This window comes from Quercus suber, unplaced genomic scaffold (genome assembly GCF_002906115.3).
Source record: "Quercus suber isolate HL8 unplaced genomic scaffold, Cork oak 2.0 scaffold_48, whole genome shotgun sequence".
Classification (NCBI taxonomy): domain Eukaryota; kingdom Viridiplantae; phylum Streptophyta; class Magnoliopsida; order Fagales; family Fagaceae; genus Quercus; species Quercus suber.
This window is the reverse complement of record NW_027069513.1, coordinates 969,146-989,784: the sequence shown is the minus strand read 5'-3', so window position 1 is coordinate 989,784 and position 20,639 is coordinate 969,146. Positions and strand designations below refer to the sequence as shown.

Sequence of the window (20,639 nt, the reverse complement as noted above, 5' to 3'; positions counted from 1 at the left end):
TCTAACTTGATATCAAAATTATATCTCACTTTTTCTAATATTTTTTTAAGGCGTAAAAACTGTGAAAATGGAGAGAATGAAGTTTATTAGTTGATGAGTATAAGATAGCAACAACGTTTTTGAGCAACACTTAGGATTTCAAGAGTCTCAATTGTATGTCTTTTTTAGCTTTTACTAGTCTAACATTGGTATTATGTGGTACCCATGGACTTAAAAAATCTAACTTGTCTTCTCCCTAAAATGACTAATCCTTTATTGTTTAATTTTTTTTTGTTCTTCACAATTTTTTTTTTTTTTTTTGGGGGTAAACTTCTTCACAAAATTGGTTAATGATTCATGTATTTTTCAGTCAAGATAGATCCTTTGAACTTTTGCTCTTACTGGAATTCATGTTAACGAGAACAAGTCAACAAACTATACAATGTCCTTGAATTAATCAAAGTAGGGTTGGTAAAAAGTCATTTGCGAACCAGAACTTGACCTGTTACTCGAACCAAAACCAACTTGATTTAGTGCTTATATCTAATAATGTATTAAAATTGCTAGGATTTGAATGTGTCGAACACTTTTCATGTGTCGAACACTTATCGAGTCAAGTGCACATGAGTATTAAACTTAATTATTGTCTCATCCAAACGCTGCACTAATAGTAAACAAGTTTTTTTTTTTTTTTTTTTTTAAATCCTATCAATTTTTTTTTTTAAATAAGAATAAAAATAAATAAATAAATAAATAAAAGTTCGTTTAACGGGTGCCTTGGACATTTGAGAATAAATATTGGAAAATGCTAACGAGTGCCCTTAGAACATTAGTTAATAATCCATTTAAGGAAAGTTTTTATGAGAAATGATAAAAAAGTAATTAATATTTTGACAGTTTTTTTCATTTTCTATAAAAGTTGTATTAAAAATTTTTTAAAATGGATTATTAATCAGTGCCCTAAGGGCACTCATTAGCATTTTTCATAAATATTTTAAGAAAGTTTTGATACATTTTGTGTCAAACAAATCAATTTATTTTTTGAGTTAGGTTCAAGTTACACATGGTGTAACTCTAAACAATATTACACCACTCAATATTTTTTAATTGGATGCGAATGTTGACAAATCCACCATTAGATTATATTATTTTCATATATTCTCCATGCTTACAAAATTTCAAGGTGATCAAAGATTAATAGACATGTTATCAATCAATTGTTAAAATTCAAGTTTTTGTAATTTAAAATAATACATAAAATATGAATTTATGGATCTAATGGTAAATAACATTCGATTAATATGAAAATTGGCATGCATGTTAAGAACATATAGAATATGTTGTTCAACGGTTAGATTTTTAAAATATTAATTCAATAACAAATTATTGGACGGTGTAACATTACTTAGAGTTACACCAAGTCTCAACCCTTATTTTTTACATAAAAAATTTGTAAGTATTTTCTAAACTGCACTTTTGGATATCGGTCAACTTTAAATATATATATATATATATATATATGATAAATCTAAAAGGGAAGAAAAAAAGAAAAGAAAAACCCCAAAAACCCTATTCAACCCGCCTCAGTCTCTCTCAACTGAGCCCATTTCTAAATCTCAAGCTCTCAGCTCCACGTCGTCCTCCTTTAGTACACACAGGATTTCCGGCAGTCAACTTCTCCTCTAGACAACGGAGGAATTGCTTCACACCTCGAAAACGAGAATCATCATCAATCTACTGTAAGCTTCTCTTGCAATGCAATTCGTTTGGTTTCTGTTACTTTTTCCCTTCGTATTCTTGGCATCCAAACAGAGGAGTATTGTGTGTTTTAATTTTCAAAAATATCCCTCTCTCTAAATTTCTCTTGATTTGACCCCTGTTTGATTGCCGAGAAAACTGAGTAAAAATTCGATAATTGCTTGTATCTGTTTGATGTGGGTTCATTGTGAAATGTGTACGAAAGGTGTTTGTGAAAAGTTCTCTTAGAATTTTTTAACAATAGGAGCACTCAGCTGTAAGAACAAGAAAAGGGTTTGAAAGGTGTCCGTGAAAATTTCAGTTTACGTGCTCTCTATTAGCTTAGATTAACTGGGAATAATGGAAAGGAAAATTGTTCCATCCTTGTAGTTATAGGGAATTTGTAGCATCTTTGAAATGATAGGGTTTAGTTGCAACAATTAGAAACTAAGAAGCAAATATACTTCAAACTAGTAGCCATATCCATGTTGGATATGTTTCCAATACGGATGCTCTTAGATACCACATGATACTTCTATAATCTCTCTCTCTCTCTCTCTCTCTGTGTGAAGCTAATAGTTTCTTGATTAGATTTATTCTTAGACATGTTGTGCGCATTTTTTTCATTTTTTTTTTAATCCTTTAGAGTAAAAATTAGTGTGATACATAGTTTACATACTTGAAATATTTATATATATATATATATTAATCATTTAAAGTATTTGTGCATTACCGTAAGCTAAAATTTTAAGCCAGGACTCTTGTAGCTCAGTGGCATTGCCCACACTCCTTTATGAGGAGACCAGGGTTCAAATCCCCCCTCCCCTGTTGATGTAACTTTAAAAAAAAAAAAAAAAATGTAACCTAAATTTTCAAGAATTTACATATTGCTATGTCCATATCATATCATATACGTTTCCCATATTAGTATCAGATTATCAGTGCTTCCTAGTTAGATAACCCAGGGTTTAAAACAAGTCTAAAACTTTGGGAGAATTTGTTTAATATGCCCAATTTCTTTTACTTCTAGTTTTACAGATTTGAAGTATTTTAGTCTAAAGTATTTAGGTCTAGCCAATGAGCTTGACTGGCACTTCCCTCTTCCCTAATAATGGGATGGAGAGTGAGGTCGTGGGTTCAAGATGTACTAGGCGTGTGAGTAACTTACCAATCAAAATGAAAAAAAGTATTAAGGTCTAGCTTATTATTGCAGCTTCAGTATCTTGTGGGTAAATTTGGTTTTAGTCTATGAAGAATGAAACCATTTTTAAGATGATTCGAATGCAAATTGAAAGGACTTTTTTATATTTCAAAAAAGTATTCGCTTATTTACATTTTATTTATTACCGGTTCAGGTGCACGAGAGCACAAGAGCACAAGAGAAACATGCCTCTTTATGATTGTATGCTTCTGTTGAAGCCCCATGTGAAGAAGGAGGCTTTAATGGAACTGGTTGCCCGAATAGGAAAACACGTTTACAGAAGAAATGGGGTTCTCGCTGATATGAAGTCATTTGGAAATGTTCAATTGGGTTATGGCATTAAAAAGCTTGATGGGAGATACTACCAGGTGGATTTACACTATTCTGACCTTTTTATTGTCTGATTTTTTTTTATATGGTGTGGAACTTATGTTCTGTGTACTTAAGTTCTTTAAGGGTGCTCGCATATGAGTGTTCCTTCTGTCTAATAAAATATTCTAACTGGTTGGACTTCTGAAATGCTAGTTGGTTGGCCCCATAGAGGGTAAGGGAGCCAATCCTCATGACAAAAGTTCCAAAATTTGTGTAGACGTTGTCTGGAGCATTTGTAGGTGCTATGAAATATCTGCATCACATGCTTTCCCCCAAAAAATTATGAAGAATAAACAATGCCCTTCCCAAATCTGAAGGAATGACAACCCTCCAGGGGCTTGATGCACCTTGAAGCTCCAATTCTTTCAAATTAGCATGACTAATATCTTCTAGGGTTTTTTATCCTTTTTTTTTTTTGTTGGACTTATATTTTCTTCATGTCAAAGCATTTGTTTCTATTTGGGATGTGCATGCCTCCCCCCCCCCCCCCCCCCCCTCTCTCTTTTTTCTTTTTCAAAAAATAGAGTATATTTATTGAGTCCTTGACCAAATACAACTACCAGAACAGATCTGGGATGTGCATGCCTGGTTGAATGTATGGTTTGTGTTCTATTTCTTTTAAATGTATGTGAACGTTGGGAAAAAAAAGCTTTTAAATTCAGAATCCAGACACATTGATTTTCTTTGTTACTGTCGTTGTGTCATTATAATTCTGGATTTACAGTATACAGTCTGTACATCTTCTTTGGAGTCCTGGAATGGGCTTCCTTACTTTCTCTTTCAGAAGGTTGAGAAGAAAATATTCTTTGCTAATAATTGAGTTACTGGAGATTTTATTTGCACTTTTTCATGATGTAGGAAAGTTTGTATAGATCATTGCTGACTAAATTTTTCATGTTAATACACTAATCTTGAAAGCTATTTTCCAGGACATGGTCTTATAACTCCTATTCTAAGTATTTGATCAGACCTATATTTACAAGGTAGACAGACTGGAATGAAGTTCAAGGACTAAATTGACTAGTCTTGAATCTTTTCGGCTTCGTAAGAAAAACATCAGAATGGAAGAAAACTTGAGTTAATAATTTTGCTGCTTAATTGGCTAAACTCTTTGCCCCTGTTAAGCTGGTTTTGTTTTTTAAAAACACTCTTCTGAGAAATGGTTTAAAGGGAATTGATGGCTGTAATCTTTAGCATCTTTCGTTAAAATCATTGAGGGGCCATATGTCTTACAATTACTTCAATGGTATACTCATCTAATCGTTACACATTGGTTGTTTGCACTTGATTCTATAATCTCTTGGAACTTTTGAGCATGATGGTTTTCATGGGGGTGTATCAATGCAGAAATTTTGTTTATATGTTTAGCTAGTTTTATTTCTGTACATATACCCCATTCTAGGTAGGGGTTCTTGCAATCCATATCTTTATATTCTCAAATGTATCCTTGAACTTTATAGTCCATTTTTTTAAAGAGGGGAAGATTGTCTAAATTAGAAGCATTTTTTTATTTGATAATTTGATAGTTACAATGGGGAAGGGGGGATTTGAACCTTGAACATCTTTATTAGAAATACTAAGGGATGCCAGTTGAGCTACAAAGCTCTTGCCTCTTGGCATCTAAATTAGAATTATTTTATTTATTACCTACCAAAAAATTCAAAAGCATTTTTATGAAAAAACAATAAACATACTTTGTTTTTCTACATGCTACAGGGCCAATTAATGCAGATGACAATGATGGCTACGCCCAACATCAACAAAGAGCTGCATTACCTAAACAAGGAAGACAGGTTGCTGCGTTGGCTTTTGGTTAAACACCGAGATACAAAATATGGGCTGGAATTTCTAAGTGAAGATGATGGGAAAGGTGAGCTCAGCAAACTTACACGGAGCAGCATATATGATGATGATGACTTTGATGAAGATGACGACGACGACGATGATGATGAATATGATGTGGACCAAGAGGAGAAGAAAGAGAACTGAGGGTAATGGAAATCCGTTGGCATTTTGTTTGAACTTCCAGATGCATGCTTTGCTAGAGCATCAGGTAGTAATAATTATGAAACTATTTTTTGGGTATATCAGCTTGTCAAAATGTATAAGATCCTTCAGGTTTAATGTTTGTATGGGTACTGAATGTATGCTCCTTTCTCCTTTAACTAAGTCGACAAAAATTATGAGTTAAACTTAAGAACAGAGTTAGGATCATTTGAGTCATAGACAGGCATAGAGAAGAAAAATTTCCTTATTGTGAGAATAGTTCCCCCACCAGAAAAGTAAATGGGGGTGGGGGGTTGGTGTCTTGTGAGATCAACACAAATCTTTTCAAATGGTGTGTTTGTAGGGAATATACATGAAATTCCAAGCGCTGTGAGATGCAAAAATAGAGAAAAATATGCACCAAAGAAAAAAATTACACATGACAATATTTATGTGGTACGATAATTTGCCTAAATTTACAAAGTTGCAGTGATTTTACTATTCACAAAGAAAAATACAAGATGCAGCAATACAATTTTTTTATCTGTCAATACGCTTGAGTTTATCCGCCCAAGCCTATGCTCGATGGACTAAGCCGCAAAAAAAATCTCATTAAAATCTTAGCATTTTTATATTAAGTTGGGTCTCAATTCAAATCGAACACAACTGGACTTCACATAGTCCAATATTGTTAACTTGGCAAAACGCAAGAAACTTGAGAGGTCATTCTAGTCATTGAATGACTAGAATATTTTTGCAAGTTTGATTAATCATGTGAGCAAGGTTATTGTGCAAGTTCAGTGTATGGGGTTACTCTTAATCAATATTCTACCATGGAAGGATACATAATACCCTACTTCTCATCTAGGGGACGGTTGCTCTAATATGGACACAAGTCTGAAGTGGATTCGTTTAACTTCAAAAGCCAATGATAAAGTAAGATTTTAATGATACTAATAGTACTATTTAATTGATAAGAGAATGCATTTACAATTCTTCATGTCCTTGCACAAATAAATATATAAAGAATTAGAAAATATATAAATAAAGAACAAGACCTTGCAGCTCGTACATAATAGAAAAATAAAAGCAATAACGAATAAAGTAACTTGACGAATGAGATCTGGAAAAAGGCCCAAAAGGCCAAAACCAATCAAGCATGGTCTAGAGGTGTAACCGTCCAATGGAAACNAAGAGTCCTATTTTTCTTTTTAGCCAAACTATTTTGTTGGGGTGTATTAGGGGCTGAACTTTGGTGTATTATACCATGTTCCTCACAAAATGTAGAAAAATCATTAGGAAAATATTCACCACCTCTATCACTTCGTAGGATCTTTATTTTCCTATCCTTTTGATTTTCTACTTCAGTTTTATAATGTTTGAACATGTCAAAGGATTCATCTTTATTTCTCATTAAATACGCATATATAAATCTAGAAAAATCATCAATGAATGTAATGAAGTTCTTTTACCTCCTCTAGCTAATACACCATTCAATTCACATATATCAGAATGTACAAGTTCAAGCATGATAGAATTTCTATCTGACTTAGAAAAAGGTTTTTTTTTTGTCATCTTTGCTTGAATACAAATCTCACATTTCTTTTTATCATCATGCTTATATGAAATCATACCATGCTTTGACATAAACTTCAAGTATTTGAAATTTAAATGTCCTAATCTAGCATGCCACAAATATGAAGAATCAACAATATAAGCACAATCATAAACTTCTTTATTAATAATATTTAGTTTGTACATGCCATCAGTAGCATATTCCTTTCCTACAAATATCCCATTCTTGGACAAGATTAACTTGTCCGATTCAAGTATAGCTTTTACATTACTCTTACATAACAAATTAGCAGACACAAGATTCTTCTTGATAACGGGTACATGAAAAACATTGGTTAAGATTATCATCTTGCCGGAACTCATCTTCACTTCAACGGTGCCCTTTCCAAGAACCTTTACTTTATTATGGTTGCCCATTAGCACTTATTGTTCTATGGAAAACTCATCATAAGTCTTGTATTGCTCCTTGTTGTTGCACACATACACCGTTGCACCCGAATCGAACCACCAATTGAAAGGATTTGCAATCATAGCCATATGAACTTCAGTGATCATATCAATATGTATGCCACTTACCATAGCAACAATGTCCTCAATGACATTCGTTTCAATGGCATTGCCTTCTTCATCCTTTTTTTTTTTAATTTTTAATTTTTTTTTTGTTTTTTAAGAGTTTACATTCGCGAATGTAATGGCCTTTGTTTCCACAATGGAAACATGCTCGATTCTTCTTGTCCTTGTTGGGATTCTTGGAGTTGTTCTTCTTGAAACCACTCTCACTTTTGTTCACTTTCAAGCGCTTATTGATTTTACTCTAATTCCCACTTTGAACATTGCTCACATTCACTTTAGAATCGGTGTTAGTCACATCTCTAACCTGACTTTCCTCTTCAATTCGAAGATGCTGTCCGAATTATTCTAAAGTGAGATCTTCCGACATATGCAAAAGCTTCTTCCTAAAACTATTCTAACTTGGTGGGAGTTTCGCAATGATTGCACCCACTTGGAATGATTTAGGAATATTGATTGACAAATCACGGAGTTTATTGACCAAAATCTGTAACTCATGCATTTAATCTAAAACTGAGACATTATCAAGCATTTTATAATCAAAATACTTTTGAATAATAAACTTATTCATACCTTTTTTCTTAGTTTTGTACTTTGCCTCCAAAGCATTCCAAATATCCTTCGGTGAATTCATTGATGTGTAGAGATCATAGAGACGATCTAAAAGAGTATTGAGAATGTGCCCTTTGCATATCAATTCATCTTCCTCTCGTTTCTTTCTTTGTGCCTTAATCTCATCAGTATCTTCATCACTCACAAGAGGAAAAGGCATCAAATTTGGGTCTAAGACATAGAAAAGTTTTAGTGCAGTAAGTAGGAATTTCATCTTGTCTTTCCATTGAGAGAAATTGGTTCCATCAAAGCGATCCAATTTCACCAACTCATGATTCAACATCTTTAATGTTGAAACATCACTTGCTCCTTCCATCATAGGAAATATTGTCTAAGATTGGTAATAATGTAAGAACAAGGTTAACAGAAAAGACAAAAAGAAAGTAGATAACTTGGAGGCACTATATCGTTTTTCTTAAACAATATTTGCCCTCTATACTTTTATTGCTAAAGGGTTATCACAAATTTGTCTCCCGGATACAACCAAGATGTTGAATTCTACAGATAGCAATTTTGGAAAATAACCACAGGATTTCTTATGTTTCTTGTGTTTCTCTCCAACTTTTGATTTTTTGAAAAAAAAAAAAAGTTTTTCAAGAGAACATAAGCCTCTATTTATATCCATAGGGTTATGTTTCATGAAAATGTTTCATGAAAAGGCACGTATGGAGAGTTAGTTATTTATTTAGGTGAATATAAGCCTGTTTCATGAAAAGACATATATGGAGAGTTAGTAATATTTTTAAGTGAACATAAGCTTGTTTCGTGAAAAATCACATACGGAGAGTTAGTTATTTGGCGTAAATGCACTTTTAGTCCCTACATTTTTACGTTTTTCCATTTTAGTCCCTACATTTTATTTTTTCCACTTTTAGTCCCTAAAACCAATTTACGCGTTCCATTTTAGTCCTTTTCGTCAGTCAACCGACCGAAATTGCTGAGGTGGCAGCCGGAGCAATTAAAATATTATAAAAATGCCACATCACTCATGACACGTCAGCATATAAATTTAAAAAATTAATTTTTTTAATTTTAACAAAATTAAAAAACATAAAACAAAATTTAAAACATAAAAATACATCAAATTTGAATCAAACACAAAAAAAAAAACCCAGAATTTTTCTCCAGAAACAAACGCACAAAGAACACAGTAGCAAGCATAAATCACCCAACCAAACCAAAATGAGAAACATTTTCAGTAAAACATCTTCATTTTACAATGTTCGTGTACTTGAAAATGCAGTGGAACTCATTTTTCAATGTTTGTTTCTGGTAAAATGAAAAAAAAAAAATTTCCAGTTCTCAAGACACATGAAATGCAAGTATAGTTGCACAAACCACCACTGATCACCCAAAAATCAAGATTGGGAAGAAAAGCAGCCACAACAGCCACCCACAAACCCACTCTGAAACCCCCACCAACCTCCGACAAATCCACTCCGAAACCACCATCAACAACCTACAAGCCCAATCTGAAACCACCGCCAACCACCCACAAACCCTGACAGAAATCACCACCAGCCCACCCAGAACCACCATCAACCACCCAAATAACAACCAAACCATCACCAACCACCCAAAATTTCAGATCAGATAGCCAAAAAAAAAACCCATGAACCCAGATCCCAACAAACCCAGTCGAACCCAGCGCCCACCATCTCTTTCTCTAAACCCAAATCCAAAGAGAAAGCTGAAGAAGTAATCGAAAACCAAGCCGGTGAGCCAGAGCTTGGGATCGTGAAGCAAGGTCTTGCCTTTCACAATCTTCTTGATCGCGAAGGGGATCCAAACCAGGATTGTGACCACGTTGAAGCCCAATTGCCTGCTGGAGAGGAACGGGGGCCGGTGAATCAGACCGACGTTGAGCTTGGTCTTGGCCTGGACGAAATCGGCCATCGACTCGGCGAGTCGCGAGAAATCGCCTTGGTCCATCTGCTCCGATTGCTTCGAGGACTGGTGCGGAGCGATGAGGCGGATGTGAGGGAGGACATTGACGTCGAAGAGAGCGAAGCTCTGCTGAGACTCTTTGAACTCCGATTTTCTTTCATTTTGGGTTGGCTGGGAAATTTATGCTTGCTATTGTGTTCTTTGTGCGTTTGTTTCTGGAGAAAAATTCTGGGTTTTTTTTGTGTTTGATTCAAATTTGATGTATTTTTATGTTTTAAATTTTGTTTTATGTTTTTTAATTTTGTTAAAATTAAAAAATTAATTTTTTAAATTTATATGCTAGTTATTTTTTTATAATACGGTTATCAAAGATTGAAACCTCTTCAATCATTTTGAATAGTCACCAGAAAATTCTAGAAAATTCCAAAAAATTTAGATTTCAAATTTTCACTTAGAAAATTTTAAAACTTGAATTTTCACTTAGAAAATTTTAAAACTTGAATTTTCACTTTATGAAACCATATTCTCCAAACTCAACCATTATTATTACAATCTATCTTTGTATATACCCATATATACAATAATGTCTTTATCAGAGATGCGAGAACAAAAGGGAAATTTTAAAGAGGCCACAAACTTGGCAGGCTTTCATTTGAAAGCAAATCGGTAATATAATATGTACATATATGATTTTTTAAAAATATATATCTATAGTTTATGATATATAAAAAACTATATTTATTTGATTTTTGTTTGTCATAATAATATTGTGTTATATATGCTTTTAAGACTTCACAATTTATACTTGTATAATATTGAAGTCTTTCGTGACAAATTTATAATAAATGTTTATTAATAAGCTTCAAAAAGAATTATAATAAATGTCTATTAGTAACTACCATAATTATTAAATTTCATATTTAGACAAGACTAAAATAAAATAATCTAAAAATTATATTGTGGGTGCCCGAGGACCGAGGATGAAGTTGAATAGTTGCAACATTGGTGTGGGAATGCCATGGGCCAAGAGCCTGAGGAGGAAGGCCACTCGAGGAGAGGAAGGGACGGGTCAAAGTACTCTCAAGCATTCCAAGTGGGAACGAGAATCTGAAGAGAGAGAATTAGTGGTCATCAGGGAAGTTTCTAGTTTGGAATAGCCTGTTGCCTTCGCATTAAATGGTGGGCAACAACTTTATCAACTACATTGATGAGGAAGTGACCTGAACAGTGTAAGTCACAGCTAAACAGATTCCTTCTACCACCTTCTTCAGATGTGAAAAGGGATAGGTGTCAAGAAGGGAGATTTGTTAGGTAAGGATGAAAGGGCAAGATGCGAAGGAGGAAGGAGTATATAAGAAAAAGAAGGTTTACAGAGAGTGGCATCTACACACAAGAAAAGAAAAGAAAGAAACAAGGAGAACACTTAGAGAGAGGAGAGTGAACAGTAATAATTCTTATGGAATTATATCCTCCTCGGACTAGCTAGAGAGGATAAATGGGTTCACCTATCTAATACTATTGGCCTTTTCTTCCTTGTTCTTGTCCTCTGGTGAAGCCCCAATTTGGTTGTCTAGTTCCCTCTCTTACAAATTCTTTATTTTGGGCCATGATTAAACTGATCCAGACACTATTCTAAGTGGGCTTGGGATGCCAGATCTTTTGGTTCTTACATATTTTATGTTAAACTTTCTTGTGAATGCATGGATTCCTAATTAGTAATACACTTTTGGTTAACCTTTTGAAATTTAGTGCAATTAGTTTTGGAGGCCTCATAATTTTTCACATCACTATTTTAATGTGTGTATATATATATGTATGTATGTATGTATGTATGTATGTATATATTAAATTTAAATTCTATCATATATTTTTAAACATAGAATATATAGTTTCATATAGGGTTGTCCATGAGTCAGGTCGGATCAGATTTGGGCTCAACTTGCACCCAACCCGAGCTAATCGAGTGGAGGATGTCTCAACCCGTTGTCAGCCGAAGAGATTGAATGGATTGGACCTTCAATGGGTGCTAGTTTGTTTGGTCCACGTCATAGAGGCAAAAATTGGCTAAAAAAAGTCAATGAGGTTTTGCTAGATTTGATAAGGTCTTGCCAGATTTGGCAAATCTCACTAGAAAACTCTTGTTCAATCATTCAGTTCAGGTTTTTCGGGTTTTGGGGGAAGAGATCCACAACTAACTCCCCGAAGTAGTTAGGTCAAGCAGCGGTTGGCTCAGATTTGATTGGTTTTTCGGGTGGGTTGGACAGCCTTAGTTTCATATACAAACATAATAATAAAAAATTTCCAATGCAAGAATTTATAGTTTTATATACAAACAAAATCATAACAAATACCTATTAATAACTATCATAATTATCATATTTCAAATTTAGACAAGATTACTTACTAGTTTTGTTACTTTTCTACAATTTTAAGTACAAATACATTATTAACGATTATCATTCTATATTTTTCTTTCTTTTTTGAGGAAACTTACCAAATTGATAAAATGGCATCACAGGATGAGTTTCTTCGGATCGAAATCCCAAACGACACCCAGACTCTTCGCATTCTATGACCGTCATTTCAAAGACGAACACAGAATCGGGGGGCAACTGATGGGACTGACGAATGTCATAAACTCACTGACGATTACACCATCACGGACGATTCCATGCTCAGGCCAGGTGAGTCAATCATACTCGTTACTGACGAACTTATCCGAACCATTCAATGCAGACAAAACGGTTCAAGAGACAACTGTACAATCCGTTGGAAGGTAATAATGGCACACTAAAGGGCCTCAGGCGTTACGAAAAGGAGCATTGAAGACCTCCATAACTACTCAACGGCTAGGGGCCAGGAAAGGATATATAAGCCTCCCACATTGCTGAAGAAGAGGTAGATACACACAGAAATTCGCTAAGACATTTTCTTGAATTCTTTCCAATTGCATTTTTTTTTTTAAACATTCTTTTACTGACTTTGGCATCGGAGATGTCGTGGCAGGCACCACACCGGTGTTCATCTTTAAAGGTTGGAAGATCATCTCCGTCCGTCGAACAAGCACTGACGAGTTCACACTCATCAACTAGCAACTAAGAAAATCCAAGGTGTTGCTCTTAACCTTGGTCAACAATAAATCCCTCATGGGCTTGAATAGGAGATTTTAACAAAATTACAATGGCAAGGGGACAAGCAAGGGTGGGTATGGATTGATTGGAAAGATAACTAGAATAGTTTCTAGACATTCTAGAGTGGTGAGGATTCAGAGACTTAGGTATTGTAGGGCTGCCTTTTATTTGATGTAACAATATATTGGATGATCATAGAGTATGGGTCCGTTTGGATAGAGGGTTTGTGATTGGAGATGGGGTGCTCTGATTTCTATCGGTACAAGTTCACCACTTAGATAACATGCACTGCTTCTAATCACAAACTGTTGTGAATGTGTTTGGATGATGAGAATGCTTGGTTCTATAGTAGTTAATTTCCTTTTCAATGAAAGCCAATATTTTTTTAGTTTTATGTTTTTACTATTTATTTTGTAAACATCTGTATTTTCATATATTATAATCTTGAATTTTTTTTTTAATTTTTAATTTATCAAGATTTTTCCATAATTTGATATTATCAAATTTTAAAACAAACATATTACCTTTGTATGTATATTAAATTTTAATTAAAATATAATTTAATTTGCTATTTTACATAAAAAGTAAAAACACTACCAAGAAAATAAATATACTTAAATGTATTGAATATTTAATTAATTGGGTTTTCATAATATATTAAGAAATTTTAAAACTACAATCAAATCATTTTTTTTTTTAAATAGTTATTATCTATAGCTGTTACTTTGAATTAGTTGGTTCATTGCCATGGAAATACTGTTAATCAATTAAATTTCAATGAATAACCAATAAGATTTTTGCATTTCATTCTATTTTTTAAAAAATATAACTGTGTTTACACGTCCAATTGCAGGCCAGAGTCAGAGTTTACAGAGGAAATTGTTGGGAACATTCTGAAAAAAAGTAAATGAGGAATCATCTACCGCTCCATCCCTTCATCAGATTGATGCTCCTGGTCAACACTCTTCAGCAACCATCCCGGACAATGATGCTTCATCTGGTCAAAATACAACTATTAATGCTATTGCTGACTGGACTCTTTTTTTTTTTTTTTTACTGGCTTCCGGACAAAGTCTTCGATTTGTCCCTTCACCGCTATTTCCAAGTAAGGATTGTAAAAGTGCAAATTCTCATAGAGTAGATTCACTCCCTTCGTTTCCCTGCTTTATTCATCTTCGCTGGCTTTCATTATCTTTCTTTTTGTGTTTCTGTGGGTCCAACGTTGTAATCTTTTCTAACTTTTTATCTTCTTCTGTTTTTCGTCTTTTCCATTCCGCGCTTATCGCTATTGCTCACTGTCATCTTCTTTTTGCAAAATCTTGATTTTCGTTCTATTTACCAAATGGGAAATGTTAACAAAAGAAAAAGAAAAAAATTGTCAAAAAAAAAAAAAAAAAGCCAAAAATTGTCCAAAAAAAAACTGTTGTTACTACTAAAAGCTGCCAAAAAAATTGTTGTTAACGGGTCCAATCTCCTCCTTTTCCTTTGTTTCCTGAAACATTTCTATCCTGATCAGTGTTTACATTAACCGGGGGTTTTTGTTTTTTTTGGAATTGTTTTTTGGCTATTGCTATTGTTCCTAAGTCAGAGGGGGCCAGTGCAACAGCAAATAGCTATTCTCTCTTTTATTAGCTCAAGAAAGATAGGTTCATGGAAAAAGCAATCAGGGGTCACAATTGGTTAGCCTGACATTTGTTAAAAGAACTTGTAATTCTTGAGTATGATTGCATAATTAGTGTTTGGTTAGAGAGGAATTTTTCCTCTTAATTGGTGTTTGGTCAGATATGCAACACTTCTGTCTTTTATCATTGTACTAGTACATTGGTATCTTTAGTAGATGTTAAAAAAACAAAAGCTCATTTGCTGGAGTGAGTGCTTGGTATTCTGATTAATCATTCAAATAAAGTTAAAACCAGCTCTCTCTACAAAATTAGCAAATTGGGCATCTATTGCAGCAAGAAGGAGATCTAGATTATTCAACTTAATTTTGTTGTCGACAAAAATATTGAATAAATTAAAGGGAAAAAAACAGTAGTAGCTAGGTCATATTCTGTGTTCATGACAATATATATTATCATTTCAATATTTGAAATCTAGGATTCAACTTGTAGGTGAAATTTGTTTTCATATGTGAGATGGTATATTCACAAACAAGCCTGAAAATCCCATATTTAAAGAAATTGGTCTGAGCCTAGCTAAAAATTTGTTGGAACTTAGCTAAATCCTATTGTCTGTTGCTGGTAATTTATCCTATAAATTTGTAACTGGTAAGACTATTGTTAGTGACTTACTACGCAAGGCACATAAGTCATCTCTAAACCAGGGAAAAGGGGTTTGAGAAAGAAGAAGAAAGTTACCTTTTATCTTTGTAACCTATAAATCTAATGGATCTCCAAAAACTGGAGGGGTGACTTAAAAATAATTATTAATTAAAATAAAAAAAAGACCTAAGGGCAACAAAAGATAGCTAGGGTTATATATATAAAATATATATATATATATATATATCAAACTACGGACCAAATTGCTTATAAGTTTTTAGACTCAAAGTTGAGCTCAAACTAACTTACAATCCCAAATTTCAAAACTAGATCCAATAACGAATCAATTTATATATATTTAAAATTGAAGATAACATTTATTGTTGCTATGCTCCTGTTTAACCACATTAGCGCCATGTCATCATTTATTTTCTTTCTTTCTTTTTGATTTTTTTATTTAACTATTGATATTTATTGAGCATTTCTTTAAATTCAGGTGTTACTCTATTTCCAATTCTACTGTGTGTGTCTCAATTAACCTAGACTTTTCACATGCCACTATTATATGAAATTCTGACAGTCATCAATAGATAACAACCTCCTCACCTCCTCACTTGTCATATATTTTTTTTTCTTTATAAATTTTCAATTGTTCTCTCCACAAATTGATTGGTATGGCCTTCAATGGGATAATTTTTTAAGTGTTTTTCCCATTTTTTCAGTCATGACTCAAGTCTGTCTGTCAAAACCCAATCAAATTAGTGCAAGAGACAGAGCTTGCAGACGAAATTGAAGCACGTGAGAGGCAAACATTAGTAGCCTAGGTCCAAGGTGTATGAACTCAAAATGAGTTTTGTTAATTGTATTGTTCTTATTCTGTACTACTATTTAAGAGGCTTTTCCTGTTTAGAATCCTCATTTTTTTATTTAAAAATGCCTCTACACCACTATGTTTAAGTAAAGACAAAACTAGAGGACAGTTCGGTAAAAATACAACTCTAAATCCCAATAAAAAATTGCCTAAAAAATAGGGCCACTCTCCTGTTGATTTTCAAATTGCTTTATCCACTTATAAATTCTAAATGCGTAATATTAATGAGAAAATGTGTAAAACTTAAATTGGAATAAATGAAAAATTATGACACTAAAAAAAAAAAAAAAAAAAGCCTTATCGCACATGCTCTTTGCGCGTGTGATAAGGCTAGTGTTTATTTATTTATTTCCATCTCATTACTAGGAGAAAAAAAAAATGTAATTCAATTTTTGGATTTCATATTGAATGAGTTTGAGTTTGAGTTTTCATGGTCTTAGTGTATGAACTCAAAATGAGTTTGAGTTTTCATGGCGAATGTTGGTTCCAAATAAGGTCGACTTTCATGTGGAGAGCACATCAAGGTATTCTCCCTACAAATACTCCTTTATATGCAATGAAAATTGGATCATGCATTGAATGTGAAGTTTGTTTCGATGATACGGAGTCCATTGTCCATTTGCAATTCAGGTGTGGAGTGCTACTTCTATCTATGTACATAATGATTTTGATAATTTAAATCACTTTGTGGTACTGATGGATTTTATGCTTTGATAGAAGGAATTCGTTGGTGAAATGGGAGTGAGTCAGATGTAGAGATGATCGACACGATGCTTGTAAGATAGCTCCATAGCGGCAAAGTGGAGGCTTCCCCCGCATAATGTTACCAAGATAAACTTTGATGGTTGCCATAATCCAATGACCAGATTAGTGAGAATTAACTTGTTGATCGATTATTCTCAACGTTGGCAGTTTAATCTCACAGGGGACGCAATCATGCTGAATCGAAGGCTGCCTTGGTGATCCAAGCAGTTCATTTTATAGGCGAGTTGGGGTTCCGTCAGGTGGTTTTTGAAGGAGATAGCAAACTTCAAATAGCAGCTCTTAATTCCGTTGATGTGTCTTGGGAGTGCTGGACATCTGTTGGATGAAGCCAAAATGATGGCTCTACAATTTCTTTCTGCAGAATTTCATTAGTCACATGTATATTGTATTGGGTTGCCCATGAGTTAGCTTTGTACGCTCGAAACAATTCATTTCAATGGAAGACATTCCTTCGCCATGGCCATTCTTATAATTGAGAATTTTTCCAAAGTATTGCTTCTGATATATTATTCAAACTCTTCTTTTCTGTCAAAACATAAATAAAATTTTTGTCAATTTGGTCCATGTTAGATACTAATCCAGGCTTGGCTCAAAGTTAATAACCAGGAGTCCTAGCATGGCCTAACCTGTCCTTCTAACTCATACACTTAACTATGGACCAAATTGCTTATAAGTTATTAGACTCGAGTTGAGCTCAAACTAACTTACAATCCCAAATTTTAGAACTAAGTCCAATCAATCAATCTATATATATCTAAAATTGAAGCGTAGCATTTATTGTGGCTACGCTCCAGTTAAGCCACATCAGCGCTATGTCATCATTTATTTTCTTTCTTTCTTTTTTATTTTTTGATTTACCTATTAACATTTATTGAGCCTCTCCTTCAAGTGTTACTCTATCAATTTGTTATTCTATCTTCACATGCTGCTATTGTATGAAATTCTAACAATCACCAATAGTTTAAATCTTTTTATCTTAATTTTTTTTTAAATGAAACTCTAATTCTTCAAAGTACACCAACTTAAGTAGATTGTTGTATTGTGGCTGGAATATTTGTGTTTTGGACCTTAGTTGGCCTATTTGGTTGATGAAAAACTTTGGGGATTATTTAGATTTTGAGAAATTGTTTGGGATTTTAGGAGTGAGGAAATTCAAAGAACTGAATTCTTTTTATATTCCATTAGTATCTAGCTTTAAGCTAATAATTGTTGGGCGAATGGAAAAACTAATAAGTTCTTGATTCCTTAATATCTATCTATAATATTGTGTACATGAACAATAGTTGGGTTTTCAGTTTTAGATTTTGGATTATGCTACTTTCTTTCAACAACTTGATTTTCTTTTTAGAATTTTCTCCTATTGAATATCTAGAATATTGTGTACATGAGTTTTAGACAAAACATAACAATACTTCTATAATTGAGTTTTAAATTTTGAATTTTGCTATTTCTTTCCTTATTAAACATAGTATGATCTAGCTGATGTGATGCAATGAAGGTAGTAGCAATTGCTATTTTTGAGGCATAGTAGCTGATACATTGTGATAATTTCCCATAGTCATTTAAAATTCTTGACCTGGAATCATAGTTATTAAATCTGGACCGGACATTGACCCGATCTATGAGCTGGGTCATTGGTTCAACCAGTGGGTCATTGGTCGAACTGCGGGGTCAAATAAAAAAATTTTAAAAATTAAATATATATAATTAAATTTGCAAAATCATAACCTAAATATGTAAATTAAAAAATAAAAAAAAAGGCATATGCCTAAATGAAACTCGCCATTATAATTCAAAATCAATATTTCATAAGCAATAGCATTAAAAGAAATAACAAACTAATTTATATTTGTCAATAAAGTTAAGGTCAGCTAAAACCTAAAGCAACAAACAAATTCAAAGGAACAAAATAGTCAAAACTCAAAGAAGGAGCAAGTCACACGCTTACATTGTACACAACCAAAAAAAAAAAAAAACCAAAGATGCTTAAACTAAAAAGCAATCAAGAAATAAAGTATATATATTTCTAAAAGAAAAAAGAAATAAAGTATATATAAAAAAAATAAAAAATAAAAAACATAAACAAAAGAAGATAGTTGGTGGCACTTAAATGCTAATTGTTGGCCAAGTACATGCTATGGTCACACTTACATGCTAATTGTTGGCCAAGTACATCTGTTCAGACTTCAAAGCATAAAAAAAATTATGCACAGTAGCAGCCCATAGCAATAGGTTTTGAGAATTGTGAAAACTGAAAAGTGATGGTACACGTACAAACTACAAAATACAAAGTGTGAATCCATAGGGCAGGGCCCAAGGAACAATGCTTTTTTTTTTGGATTTTTTTAGGTTTTCTCTTGTTTAAATTATCATATTATCAAACATTTAAATAATAAAAGAGTCAATAAAGTGGATCTATTAATATAATTTTACACAATTCACAATCCCGACTAGGTTAATAAAACTCAACTAGGTCACACGGATTGCTTAAAACCCACCAAGTTGCACTGGTTTTGACCGGGTCACATACTTTTCTGATCCAATTGATCATCAGGCCCGGTCAATGTGCCGGGTCACCGGGTCACTAATTTGACCGGCCAGGCCAGGTCGGGTTTAATAACATTGCTTGGAATGCTAATAGCCATCTTCTCTAAGGCAAAAACAATTGGTCAATTTTAGCAAATTTGCCACTAACTTTGACCACAACGTCATGGCAATATAGGTGACTCACTTTACTTACAATTCGTTTATGTGCTATTTTGATTCTGTGGAAATTTAGAACATTGATAAAATGAATGCATTGGCAAGTGGGTGATTAGTATATGGACACATTGATGAATGTGTGTAGTGGACATGAGTAGAATCAATGGCATGTGTTTGACAATTTGGTCTTTGTTGGAAATTAGTATAAGTGAGGGTCTATTAAATTTTTTCCTCTTTATCTCCCTACTACTCTCTACTTTACTTTCATGCTTCCTTTATCATTTTCTCTTTCTTATTTTTTGACTCTTCTTCTCTCCATTTCCCTCTAACCTTGAATTTATTAAATATGTAATTGCGTTGTAATTCTATGATAGGCTCAGTGTCCACATATATTGTTTTTAGAGCTATAATCACTGTCATTGCCTTTTTATATAGATGGTAGAAACTTAATTCATCTTGATCTTACTTGTTCTATTCAAATTCCATATCTGTAATTAATACCATAAACTCAAGAAATTAAAATGCATGAGATGGAAGTGTAATTCTTGTTGTGTTTATAGGCTCGTGTTTAGAAGAGGTATTTTTATTTTGTGGTGGTCTCTCGTTTTTGTTAATTCACTGCATTTTTTTGTAAAACAGGTATCAAAAGTAATAGGGTATCTATAACATCTATTTTATCAAAGTCAAGCAAATAGAATTCCCTAATAGTGTTGGAAATATGACTATGACTTATGAGTGAAGTTTTTTACATTGAATATTAATGATAATGGTAAATGGTTAATATAACATAATTGAACCAAAACTTTTAAACTTAAAGCAATGACATTGGGCACTCTAAACCCCTATTTAGGGAGAGAAACTAGAGTATAGCAATTTTTTTGGAAAATTTGATATCATTATTTTTTATTTGATAATTATTGAATTAATATATTAGATTGTATATTTTTAAAAATTCAATGTGTGTTATTTGAAATTATGTTTTAAATTGG

At 33.2% G+C, this 20,639-nt stretch overlaps 1 protein-coding gene across 1 annotated transcript; it reads left to right on the top strand.

Moving 5' to 3' along the window:
- Positions 1-1,515: 1,515 nt before the first annotated feature.
- Positions 1,516-5,481, top strand: LOC136066821 (uncharacterized). Its single transcript, XM_065771730.1, has 3 exons — positions 1,516-1,718; positions 3,072-3,285; positions 5,006-5,481. The coding sequence occupies exons 2-3, from the start codon at positions 3,103-3,105 to the stop codon at positions 5,276-5,278; spliced, it is 456 nt and encodes a 151-aa protein (XP_065627802.1). The 5' UTR covers positions 1,516-1,718; positions 3,072-3,102; the 3' UTR covers positions 5,279-5,481.
- The last annotated feature ends 15,158 nt before the right edge of the window (positions 5,482-20,639 follow it).

What these genes read in the sequence shown, in the direction of transcription:
- LOC136066821 (XM_065771730.1), top strand. Translation starts at nt 3,103, where the DNA reads ATGCCTCTTTATGATTGTATGCTTCTGTTGAAGCCCCATGTGAAGAAG. An exon ending in TTGATGGGAGATACTACCAG is followed by an intron (nt 3,286 to 5,005) that starts GTGGATTTACAC and finishes TACATGCTACAG; the next exon opens with GGCCAATTAATGCAGATGAC.